This window comes from Podarcis pityusensis, assembly GCF_964106645.2.
Source record: "Podarcis pityusensis genome assembly, chromosome: 8".
NCBI classification, from domain to species: domain Eukaryota; kingdom Metazoa; phylum Chordata; class Lepidosauria; order Squamata; family Lacertidae; genus Podarcis; species Podarcis pityusensis.
The window spans coordinates 48705890-48718595 of NC_138033.1; the positions used below are offsets into that span (position 1 = coordinate 48705890).

Consider the following 12706-nt stretch of genomic DNA (forward strand, 5'->3'; position numbering starts at 1 on the left):
AGAGAGAGAGAATATGCTAGGAGAAAGGGTAGTGTTCATCCGCCTTGGGTCCTCAGGTGTTGGACTACAATTCCCATCATCCCTGACTAAGCCGGCAGGGGGTGATGGGTGTTGTAGTGCAACAAAAGCTGAGGACTCAAGTTTGAAGAGCGCTGGTCTAGAGGAAGAGTAGGTGTAGGCGAGGTGTGTTTGGGGGTTCAGAGATGAAAAGAGACTTAAAACCCCCTGAGTTAAAATGGTAACAAAAGTTCTGTTGCATGTACCCATATCTCCAAGCAGCAAAAGACTCCAGGGGGTTCCTGTGCTTACCTAGGGTTCTGTTTCCTTCGAATGAAGGTCAGCGGAGGCTGCAGTGTTTTTCAAGAAATATGCTTTTATTTAACACTCCAGCAGGTCTTGCTTCCCCATTTGGTTTCCAGGGAAGCCCCAAACCACAGCTTTGGGTCCAACACAGAGCAAGACAAGCCTCTATGTCTCCAGCTTCCAATATCAGCCCAAACACACACCCAGCCCTACCCCACACCTTTCTCCCTCCTAGGATGACTCGGCATCCAGCCAGGTGAGGTGAGAAAAAGCCCACCCATTTGTCTCTATGGCATCAAGACAATCTCTTTGGGCATGTAAATGGCAGTACTTAACTAGCCAGTTACGGTCATTGCCTTAATGAAGGAGCTGTCACCAATCACAGGTTTGGAATGGACCCATGGGTGTCATTCAGACTGAACCCCCCCCCAAAGAAAACCCTATAAGAGTTCTTTCCTGCTGCAACTGAAACAAAGCCACATGGCCTTCTTGAATGTAAATGTGATTTGAATGGTTCTGCCACCATTGAGCTGGACCAGGGCAGGGGATAGAGGCAATTTACAGTGAGTCTCAAAGAGAAGTTTATATTCATTTAAAATTTCTCTCTTCACAGGCCTGTGAGAAGGATCTTAACAAACATCTTGTGGTATCTTAACAAGAGGGATGTGTTTTCAAAGACAACAATCTGCCATCTGGGTGGGGTTTTCCCAACTCCCCTCCAGCTTCTGCATGTATGGCCCCTTTGTTCTTCGACAGAAATTGTTTAACACAAAAACTCCTGCCCACCAGAAAGGGAGATGAGATGCTTCTCATTCTTTTTTCTTTCCTTGCAGAAAGGCACGTACTTTCTATGGAAAGGAGGGGGCCTTGGAAAACAGCTAGTGGGAGCCAGGCAGGGACGTTTGGTGCTGAGCTCTCCCAAATATGATTGCATTGCTGCAAAATCCTTGCTTCGGAATGGGTTGGTTCGTGTGGATTGAAAACGTGCTTTGCTTCATCTAGGAGAGGGGTCTGACATGGTGCCTGATATCTGCCCGGATTCAAAAGGGTCCTTGCAACACCCCCTTCTCAGTGTTAACCCTTGCAAAGATCAACTGACGCTGCTATTCATTGCTACTCTGTAGTTACCCACCCCAGAAGGCGGATGCCCAACGAGACCCCCCCCAAAGACCTTCCCCAAAAGGCACTTAAAAGAAAGAGGGAGAACGAGAGAAAGGAAAGGAAAGCACAATAGACAGTATTATGGGTTTATTAAATAAAATGTTTAGTGAAAGGCGCAAATGAACATGGCAAGACGGGGACAGGAATGTGCAGCGAGTGCTTGGCTGTTGGCATCTCTGTCTCTCTCCTGCACCCTCCTCTCCAGGCTAGGTGGGCCACAGGCCATTTCCAAATGCTGGGCTGCACTTAGGATAGGGTGGCGGGGGAGAGAGAGAGACTCAAGGGCAGGGTGTCTTTAGCTCTTTAGAGCAAGGAAACTGGTGCCTTGGAGGCTGGAACCATCTGCCTGGAAGACAGGACATGGTCAAGGTAGTCCAAAAGGGTTGGGTGGGCTTGTAGGACACACAGCGAGTCCCCAAAGCAGGGGTTGCTCGGTAGGCAACTCCCAAAGCTGCTCATAATTTTGCAATGGTTGTTTTATTTAAAGGCAAATCTAACACAACCCATCTTGTTTCTGGGATAAGAGGGGCCCCTCTGAACCAAGCCACAAATGCCCAGCATCCCCCTGGCCTCCTTAAACCCTCTTTTGCGGCCACTGGTACTTGATGTTTCTCCTTATCCCTGCCCAATCTTGCAAGCCCACAAGACTCTCCAGGCAGGCTGTTGATGTGCAACCAGCTAGAGGACTAAAGCTTCCCTGGGGAGGGTCAGGTTTGGTTGCTCAGAGGAGCTTCTCCCTCTCTCAACCAGATCCACCACCAGATGATCCACTACCTCCCTGAAGTGGCTCATGCCGGTTTCTATGTGTGATGTTGATGCTCCCTTTCTGTGCCCATCTGGCTCTGAAGAAGGGCCCGAGCAGGGGAGAAGGAGCCTCAGGGCTGAAAAGCACCCTTTCCCTACCAGTCAGGCACCAAGGAGAGACACAGGGGGGTGGCATAAGGGGAGGGACTATGGGTGGGTATGGCTGGCAAGTCTCCTAGCCGGCGCCTCAAAGCTTCCCTTCCAATGCCAGGGTCTTGAGGTCAGCAGGCGAGCTGGCGCTCAGCACCGTATGTGAGACGATCCTCTTGTCCACCAGCGAAGCCACGGCCTCTCCCACCTCCAGGTGGCTCACGTACCCGGGGCCGAGGTGCTCTGGCGTTGTCACACCCATGTTGATTTTCACCTGCCGGGAAAGCCAAAACAGTGCCAGAAGAGACATGGGGGGGGAAGGCTGCGCCAGGCACCCACTGATCCGCACACAATTGGGAAGCCCCCCAGACATTGTTGGATTCAGACTCCCAGCACCCAACACAGCCAGTGGTCAGGGATGATGGGAGTTGTAGCGCAGCCACATTTGGAGGGCCACTGATTTCCCCATCCCTGCTGGATGGACCTTGCCAGTCAGAGACTTGCGGCTCACTGGGATCAATTAAAGTCAGCACGGTGGCCATTTCATTTATCCCAGACCCATGGTGAACCTCTAGCAGCACAACTGGGCACCTTCAACTGCCCCACCTGCAGTCCACCATTGTCTACTGAGGCAGGTGGATGCCAGCAACACCCTGCCTAATGGATTGCTTTGATCTCAGTCATTCAGAAGGTTTCCCCCAAAGTTCTAAGTGAGTTAAAGGTTCCGCAGAAGATCTGCTGGGTTTGGTGCTAGAAAGAGGCTTGGAAGGAGCTGTAGGGGGAGCGCTGAGCATCAGGGTTGAGTCTGCCTGCGGACTATTCTCCTCACACACACACATTTCACAGAGGAACCTCAAAGTCTCCAGCTCTCTCTCCTGCAAGGGAAACCAACCCCACAGATCAGTAGCCAACATGGACTACATCCCCATCTTCGCTTATTTTTGAGCCATGCTGGGACTGATGGGAGTCAGGACCCAACAGCATCTCCTGGGTGCCACATTGGCTACTCCTGCTGTTGATCTGGCTACGCTCTGCCTCTATGGCTGGAGGCAGTATCCTTCTGAATCCCAGTTGCTGGCAAGCACAGGACAGGAGTGTGCTCTTGTGCTCAGCTGCTGCTTGTGGGTTTCCAATTGGGGCAGCTGTGAGAACAGGATGCTGGACAAGGTGGGCCTGTGGGCCTGATCCAGCAGTCTCTTCTTATGTTCTTAGATGCTGAACACCCCACTAATTACAGCCCTGGGAGGGCAAAATTACTCCCCACGTGGGTAGGGAGCTGGCTGACCCACCAACAAACCCAGCACTGACCTCATTCAGCTTGCAGGGAACGTCTGGGTACTCCTCACGGACCATGAGGGAAAAGGCCAAGGCCCCTGCTGCCCCCAGTGTCAGGAAGCCTGTGCCTGGCATGAGAAGGCGCTCCCCAGCCCCTCCTGAAACAGAGAAGCTGATTTAGCTGGGAGGGAAGGAAGGAAGGAGCTGCCATCACCACCAGTGGCTGAGTCAGAAGGTCCAGGGTTCAGTCCTCACTCTTTCCATCTAAAAGGATATGTTTGCAGCCAATTGGAGACCTCCCAGACAACTTTGATGATGTAGAATATCCATAGCTGTCAACTTTTCCCTTTTCTTGCGAGGAATCCTATTCGGAATAAGGGAATTTCCCTTTAAAAAAGGGAAACGTTGACAACTATGAGAATATCTGCTTGGATGAGACATTTTCCAGTGCATTACCCCATCAATTCCCTTATTGCAAAAAGTCCAGTCTTTGTGGGGGGAGCAGGTGTTGTGCAAAACTTCCTGCCCAACTATAATTGCGCAACCTGAATTTGTTGGTATGTGATTGAATCCCACCTGGAAACAGTCTGGAAGCGCCTTGAGACTCCAGCCACTGCTAGTCTGAGAAGGCAACACTGGGCTAACAAGTACGATCTGGTAAAAGGCAGCTTCTTCCCATGTGCCTGGGTAGCTCTCGACAGGGCAGATTTTGTGCCAATGATGGCTCAGTCCCTGCCAACCTAGCCCCACAAGGCACAAGCTGCTGCCCCACAAATGCTGGTCATCTGCCCACATGCTCAGGCATGCAGGACTTAATTGGAGGGAGGGTTTGGAAAGGTAGAAAAGCAATGAGGGCCTGCGAACTGAAACAAAAGGTGCATTTCTATTGCTACTGGGCAAGAGAGGCTGGCCGAAGCCCCAGCAAAAGTTCTCTCCCCAAAGTTACCTACTGCAGACCAACCCAGCTCATCTCACCAGTGATGAAAGTGTAGGTTCCCTCTGCGTTGTCCTTCACGAGGGGGAAGAAGGCCTTCCAGGCAGTGAAGGTGCTGAGAAGGAGGGTGTCCAGGACCTGTGGGAGAGGAAACAGAGGGACATCCGTGTTCATTGTCCCAGCTGAAGTATCCCAAGAGTCTCCAAAAGAGGAGATCCACACAATCACACCTCTTCTGCAAATGTGATCAAGTTATAGTTTTCTTAAAATTAGGAATCCGCCTCTCTGCAACTACAAACCATGATCTGTGGCCAGTTATTCCTGTCCCAGCTTTTTGCATTGCTTAAAAGCACCGCTGCCACTTCCGGTGTTTCTATCAACATTCTACCTGATGGCTGGCCTTACCCCAAAGCCCTCAACCCTGGCTTGGCCAGCATCAAGGAGGAAGTGCTGCTCCAATGGGCAGAGATGCGTTGTTATGAAAAATGCTATAGCACTTTCCAGTATATAATTGCAGAGTGCCAACAAGACCAACTCAGGGGAAGAGTACCATTATCATAGAAATGGCTCCAAAAGCCAGCAAACAGAATCTATCCATCAGAGAGAGGGAGAAGGAAAGAGAATGGGAGAGGGTTGATCTGGATAACTTTGGGTTCCTCCAGACAATCTGTTTTGCTTGCACAAAGCTTACACAGAAGTTAGACAGTGTCCTATCTGATTTTCTTGCAGGCAGGTCATATATGAGTATTGAACCTGATGTCCTTGTGGGGTCTTTATGCATCTTCCCATTCATAGGAGTCAACTCCTAGGGGCCATGGGGGCTTTGGCGCCCACAATAAAATATTTGAGGGGGCCAGGCCCCCACAAAGGTGATGGGCATTCCCATTCAAACGGTGTGTACACTGCATCACGTGATTAATTATGCAGGACAGGGGCTTACTTGGGCCCCTACAATATTTTATTCAAGTTGGTACCCCTGTTCCCATTAATGATTTGTTCATCCCACACTTTTCAATGCATTTCCCCATCACTTAATTTACTGCAAAAAAAGGCCAGTTTTCTAAATTTAAAAAAGTGGATTTGTTGTCTTAGGGTGACAGAGCCAATTGCACAAACCTACATTCCTGGTATGCACTAGAATCCTTCCTGCAAAACAGAGACAATCTAGGCGCACCCCTGTTTCTGACCTATTTCCCTGCTCACCCGGTGCAGCTCCTTCAGGGTCTGAGTGAGAGGGGGACCCCCTTGCCACCAGCTGAAGCCCAAGGAGGACACCACATCCGTCACCTTCCCAGTGCTCTTCAGCAGAGCCTCCTTGGCTGCCTCTGCACCTTCCTCAGAACCTGGATGGATGGGATAAATTTCGGAGCAGAGATAGTGAGACCAGGTGGCTGCATTCCCCAGCATTATCAATCTGTACTCCCAAGCAGCCCAGAGCCTTTCCCCTCCTGCCAAACTCATGGAGGAAGAAAAAAAGCAAGGCCACCCAAGGGTCTTCACCTACAGGTAGCCTGCCAATAACAGCATGGTGCCTGTATCCTGCAGATAGGATGCTATGGCTGCCTTGCAGGTGTAGATGGTCCATAAGGATTGCAGCATCAGTGACCCAGATTACAAGCTGGTGCATCCCACTGCCACTGTGACATCCTGTACAGGTGCAGTTGGCCAAGGGACCCCAGTTATTTGGTGGAGAGATGACAACATACTTGGCTCAACTAAAGCTCCACTGAGCATGCTGGGGATTCATCTTCAAACCTCAAAAAAGAGAGAGAATTGCCCTCAACTGTCAGGGCTTCCTTAAAAAGAAAAGAAAAAGTAGGCTTGAGTTTCCTTGCAACAATTTGAAATTGTATTTTCCCAAGAGAATTCAGGTACTTTCTCCTATTTCTTTTCTTCTTCTTCAATGTTCCCAGTTATGGACCATCACCTTCCTCACTTTTTATTTATAAAGTACCTTGAATTCTAAAGGCTATAGGATTGTATGTGGGTGTTTACTGCAGTGGTGCATATTGCTGCCTTAATTTTATCACAATATCTTTCAATGCTGGCCATCAAAATGCAAATCCTGGAATGCTTTCCCAGATTCATGCAAAGGCTGCCTTTGGCTCTGCTTTTCTGAAGGCACCCTTGATCAGCTCTTTGCTGGAGGGGGCCGTACAACCGTCTGCGGCTTGAAGGCTGCCTGTCTGCTGGGTGCCTTCTGCCTTCCCTTTTCCTAGCTCTGGACACCTCAATCAATTTGTGCTCCCTCCACCATCCAGCTCAGCCGCCTCCCAGGACATTATGGAGATACCGTTCTAGCAGGGATAGAAGGACCTGTCTGTTTCGCTTCTCTCGGTTTCTCATTTGTCTAAACTTAAATTCAATTCTCCACATTTTTGCAGAAATTTGAGGGTTTTAAAAAAAATCCTTATGAAAATTCCCCAGCATTTGAGTGTTAAGTTCTCCTAATAAACACATTTTTATATGCAGTTTTGAATAATGTACACTTTTTTTTGGAAGCAGTTTCCCTCAATATAATTTATTTTTTGCATCTTGTTTTCTGCATTCTAATGCACACTTTCCCCTCATATATGCATTCTTGTAAGCACGGGTGGTTGGAGAACTGCATTTGGATAAATATCAGCTTTGAAGAACAGTTGTGTTTTGGTTCTCATATTAGTTCGGAACGAATTTCTCCATCATCCATACATTTCAGCCCCAACTCCCTCTGCCCAGTATTTTCCCACAGCAGTCCCACACTAATGGCCCTCAGAAGCACCGCAGCCGAGGTCTTACACACAAAGCCTTACCTACGTCCCCAACCAGGGTGTGCAGGCGCTGGCAGGCTGATGGAGGCAGAAACTGTTTCAGCTTCTCCAATTTGCTTCTGTCTCGAGAAATGACAGCAACCTGGAAGCCTGCACAGATGACAAAGGATCAGAGGAGGCAATGCCCTGGGCACAAGGAGGGGGCATGGATGCCATTGTATCAGTTCCTATGTCTGATTGATGGCAGAACAGCTGATGAAACAGAGCTCAGCCTGGACCTGGCAACTGTTTTCAATGCTAGGGCTCAGGCTTCGGGCACATGAGTTAATGAGAGAGACACAAGTGGCTTCTGGGTTTGTGAAAAGTGCTTCCAAAAAGCACACTAGTCACAGATACTGTCCCCCTCAACACACACACATGCCTGATGTTAGAATATCAGAACTTCCATGGTATATTTGGAGCTCATCACCGCTTGGTAGAAACAAACAATTGGTAGCAGGAGTCAAACAGATCAGAACACCATGGAAAGATAGTTGAAAGTGCAGCTGCTGGACTCAGACAGCCCCAAGTATATGCATTCAGGCAGACACACACAGACACAGTCAATGAATCTCGACCCAGGCTCTTGCAAGATGGAAGGCACGTCAATGTAAGCCTTACCTTTCTCCAGCAGCGCCTTGACAATGCCAGAGCCCACTGTGCCAGCTCCGCCAAGCACCACCACTACCCGATCCGATGCAGACATCCTGGTAACGAGAGGCTGTTCAGAGGAGAGTCGCCAAACGAAAAGTGGGGCTGCGGTTTCCACGCAGGAGAATAAGTAGGGAAAGCAGCACCTAGGAGTCCCACCTCCAAGGAAGCAGAGCCCAGCCCACCATCCTGTATCTCCACCTCCTGGTCCTGTTCATGCTGCACATCTTGAGCCTTGGGTCCCACAACCCGGCAGGCAATAGATCCTTCCCCGAGATGGTCTTGATGAAAGAGATTGCCGGCCTCCCAGTGTCCCACATAAACTGAAGTCGCTTTGGCTGCAGTCTTGGCTGGTTTCATAGGTGATGGGCTCAGCACATGGCTTGTGGGGTGCCATGTGCCATCGTCTCCGTCCTCAAGATTATGGCAAGCTAAGGTGCAACAAACTTTCCCGAGTCTCTGATGGAGGGCTCAGCTGGCTACATATGTCATCTTTGACGAGTTCAAAGAATGGAAGAGAATGGGGACCATGTGGGCAGGCAAATGCTGATATCAGTGGAGGAGGGAGGGACATGCTACAAAACAGACAAGTACATCACTGCCCTCTTGCACAGTCAATCTACACAGTGAAGAGAGCCACAGATTGTGTTCAGTAACCATCCAAATATTTATTGCGGGGAGGAAGAAGTTTTGTTCACTCCCTCTAACTCCAGCTCGCTCATGATTTGGGAAACTCCATGGTTCTGCAGTGCATTCAGAGGCTATTCCTTGCACTAGATACCCCTCATTCCTGCTGGCCCTCTGGCAGAGTGGAACCAAGCTAAGCATTGCAGGCGCTGAATTATTGGCCCAAAGCGAATCACCAGGCCACGTGTATTGCAACAAATGAAGATAAGCTTGTAAGTGAATGCACAGAACAGCCTCTCTCTGAGGGGCTGACCAGAAGAGGTATGGGGTAAGGTTGGAGTACATTTGAAGAAAGCACTTTGCTCATGAAGATTCGCAAAATGAATGCAAAATGAAGAGCACCAGTCCTGGCCTGGCCAAATATTTTTGTGGTTTGAGTTGAACTGCAGTGGAGCGACAGGAAAGTGAGTTGGGAAAGGCATCTGTGGCAGAGCACTTGCTTTGCATGCAGAAGGTCTCAGGTTCAATCCTCTTCAGGTAGACCTGGGAGAGACCCACGGCTGAAACCCTGGAGAGGTGCTGCCAATTATTTTTGACAATACTGAGCTAGATTGACCAGCAGCCTGACTCACTATAAAGCAATTTCCTGCGTTCCCATTTCCTGGGATGGGAAGTTCCTGGTTGGGCAATGTAATAATCTGGTGGCAGCATCCCTGCTTCCCTCCCTGGGCCTGTGGCTCAAGAGTGCCACCTTGTGTTCTTAGTTTGAAGCAACACCACTGTGGGGGCCAGAACTGCAGGACAAGACTGTAGGCAAGGTGAGAAGTCATTGTGGGGGGAAGAAGAGGGAGGCAGAGGCAACTTCAGTGCAATCTGGCTGCTGGCTGGAGGTGCCAGGAAGAGGGGAAAAGTTGCATCCAGGAAATTAAAACCAAATCTCCAAAACCATCAAATCACTAGCCACACCCTCCTCTCTACAGCCTGAATTGTAAAAAAAAAATGTCACTGGGTGGGGTGGGGCTCCTGCTGTAGGTTGCTTAAATTAGACTGAAGCCAGTGGGAAACAAGTGTGGAGGTTTTGCTCCTATTAAAAGGTGACCTGCTGTTGGATCTCAGTAACTAGATAGGGTTTAAATGCAGAGTTGTTAGGAAGTTACCCTGCCTAATCGAACACAGTGGGTTTCCATATAGTCATGCTTTGCAGGCAGAAGATCACACCTAAAATCCTGGCAGGCCCTGCTGGCTTCAGGGATGAGTGATGGGAAAAGTCTCAGCTAAAGCCCTGGCAGAGCTGGTGGTGCCTGTCAAAAGTACACAATATTGGTCTGAATTGAGAAATTGTTTGACCTGGCCTGAGGTTCTGAATTCGCAGTATCAGAGAACACGAGTCTCAAATTCGCAAAAATCTCTTTTTATTGTCATCTGAAATTGGAAAAGGCTCCTTGGGAAACAATAAGCAGGTTGAAAAGGAATATGTAGACATGGAGCTTGCATATCTGCCACCCAGAAAGCAGTGCAGGCTGGGCCGCTGAAGCTTCATCCCCACACCATGGAAGGGATGGGAAATAAAAGTGGGATGCCACCCCTGGAGGATAAGGTGCCAGGCCCAATTTTTTGTACATGGCTGGAAGGGATGAAAAAGAAGTTTTCAATATTCTTCCATTCACCCACCCAGAGCAGGGAGGCTCCTTGGCACATCAACCTCTGCACAGACGGCTGCAGTACCAAGGGCATGGGTCACACACACAAGGCCCCACTAACTCCAGCAGGCATACTACGCCATGCCACAGCCTATGGCAAAATGAATCCCCTCACACACATTCAGCACAGAAACAGCTGTGGCCTCAGGAGGTTGAAGGACCAGCTGCTTTAGAGCAATGACCATTTTTCAAAGGGGATAAAACAACAGCATCTATTAGTACAGGCAGCTGAAGGACTACCCACAGAATAGTGCCTGAAACAAGATCCAGGACTCATTAGTAACTGAAACAAAGCCTAAACATCCAGGACTGTAATTTGCATGTGTTCAGTAATGCTCTCGGGGCAGAGCTCTGGGGCAGGAGGGCCCCCAAATGCAGTAGGGCTGAGTGGAATAATATACCCTGCTATCTAAAGTGCCCCCACAAAGCCCAGAGTCTGAAGTTACCTAACTTCATCATGGCATCTACTGTATTCCTCTCCTGCTGTGCTTGTACCTCATTTGTGTGTCACTTCCCTTGCCTACCGAAGCATAACTGTGAGGTCCTCAGGGCAGGGACCTGTGTCTTGTCTCTCCTATTACGGTACTCTGCAATGTGCCAAGGACACAGGTGGACATTGTGCAGAAGAGGCAGCTGCCAACGTTCTGTTGTGACCAGGAAACAGAACACAGGCCAGGCCTGGGCAGGGAGAAGCGGGCAAGATTCTGTGTTCAGCTGGGGGCAGGGAGCAGATTCAATCTCCAGCCCATGTCAGTGCAAAAGAGTGAGTGTGTTGTACCTGGAGGACCTGTGATGGTGTGGGCAAATCCAGACCTGACTCCTGTCAAAGGTGCACCACAGAGAGTTGCAAGCATGCACACACGTGTGTCTACACATAGCTGTAAACATACACACTTACCCGGGTTTAGCACCCCCTGCTCTTATTGTACCCATTTGACAAAGATAAACATTACATCTGAATTTCACTTTATTGTTGCTAGCGCATGGTCCTATCTGACCCACCTGTGGGCCTAGCTACAGTATATGGAGCTGTATACTCCCTCCCATTTCCTGGCATGTGAAACTGCAGAATCAGCCTCCTTTATCCACACATCAGCTCTCACAGAAAGACCAAGCTACGTAAAATGCTCCATTTGCAAAAGGTTCAGGCAAGGACTGAGGAGTCAAGACGCCAACTGCACACATACTGTAAGAGCAGCTTAGTAGTCATGCCTGGGTTGATCAATAACAACACAACTGCAACACATCATTAACAATCCTTAATCAGGATTGGTGCTCATTTATAATGTGAATTAACAGGGCAGCCACGGGAGGCAAGCAAACACACCCACACCCACAGCTTCCTCACCACTTGTACAACTTGCTGAAATTCAACCAATTTGTATTTCTGCTACAAAGTTTGGAAGACACTTTCTGGTTTCAAGCAAATCATTTTCACACCTCCCAGTAATCTCATCTTGCGCTTCACATTACCCAGTCCTGTTCCTTTTGCACAAGCAAACCTCTAAAGAAGTGCAGAGGACAGAATGCTGAAAAGGAGTGAAGAAAGTTTATAAGAAACCAGGACTCATGGGCATTCCAGCCTATGGAAGAAGACAGAGGTTTCTTTCCCACGTCCTGGCAGAGCACACGTTTCTGTCTCTACAGCCAATGCCTGTTCCCTACCAAGCCTGCACAGAGTATATAAAAACCTCTTGCAGCCAACCTGCATGTTCAGCAGTCTCTAATCTGCATGCAGATTCCCTTCTGCACTGATACGAATATTTCAAGAATTCTAGCCTTGTCCCTTGAGGCTCCCCTTCCATGCTTTTTCACCTTCCTCTTGTGTTTCCCCAGACCTGCCTACCTGCTTCAAGCATTGTCGATGAAGGCTTTTAACTGTTTCCAGCAAGATCTGGCTTTCTCTTTTCTCCTTACCACTTGCGACATCCCCACCCCACCCCCCCACGGTCCAGACCTCAACCTCCCTTTCATCCTCTTCTCATCAGTGGATTGAATTCATGAGTTTAAATATGGCTCCAGTGTAGCTTTGAGACCCTGATACTACAAATAATGGATTTATTGCTGTTGGTGCTGTAGGAAATGAAGAAGCATCTCCCCCGAGAAAGGGTTATGTTAGACCTGCCCAACCACCCTCCTTGCTCATACAGAAAGATTACAATTCTCCCTTTGTAATGCTACAGCAACCAGACATGCATTATATACAGTGATTACAATGCTGCAAAAAAGCTCAGAGCAGATTCTTCCCTCCCAGTGGATAAACCTCAACAATGGGCATGGAAAGATAGTTTTTGTTGTTCATGTTATAATTCCTGTAATCCTATAATTAGGGATACCCAAGGGATTTCTGCTGGAGCATCTTCCAAAGATAC

The 12706-nt window shown here is 49.0% G+C and overlaps 2 protein-coding genes across 2 annotated transcripts in view; one reads left to right on the plus strand and one right to left on the minus strand.

The window, feature by feature from the left end:
• The window catches only part of FANCA (FA complementation group A), a 260177-nt gene that overhangs the window by 93997 nt on the left and 153474 nt on the right, over positions 1-12706 (plus strand). The window lies entirely within an intron of this gene.
• On the minus strand, positions 1542-12233 carry LOC308483708 (farnesol dehydrogenase-like). The gene is made up of 6 exons (XM_081017866.1): positions 7978-12233; positions 7360-7467; positions 5771-5910; positions 4609-4705; positions 3667-3791; positions 1542-2632 (listed from the first exon to the last, which is right to left on the minus strand). Exons 1-6 carry the CDS (start codon positions 8060-8062, stop codon positions 2456-2458), a joined length of 732 nt encoding a protein of 243 aa, XP_080873992.1. The 5' UTR covers positions 8063-12233; the 3' UTR covers positions 1542-2455.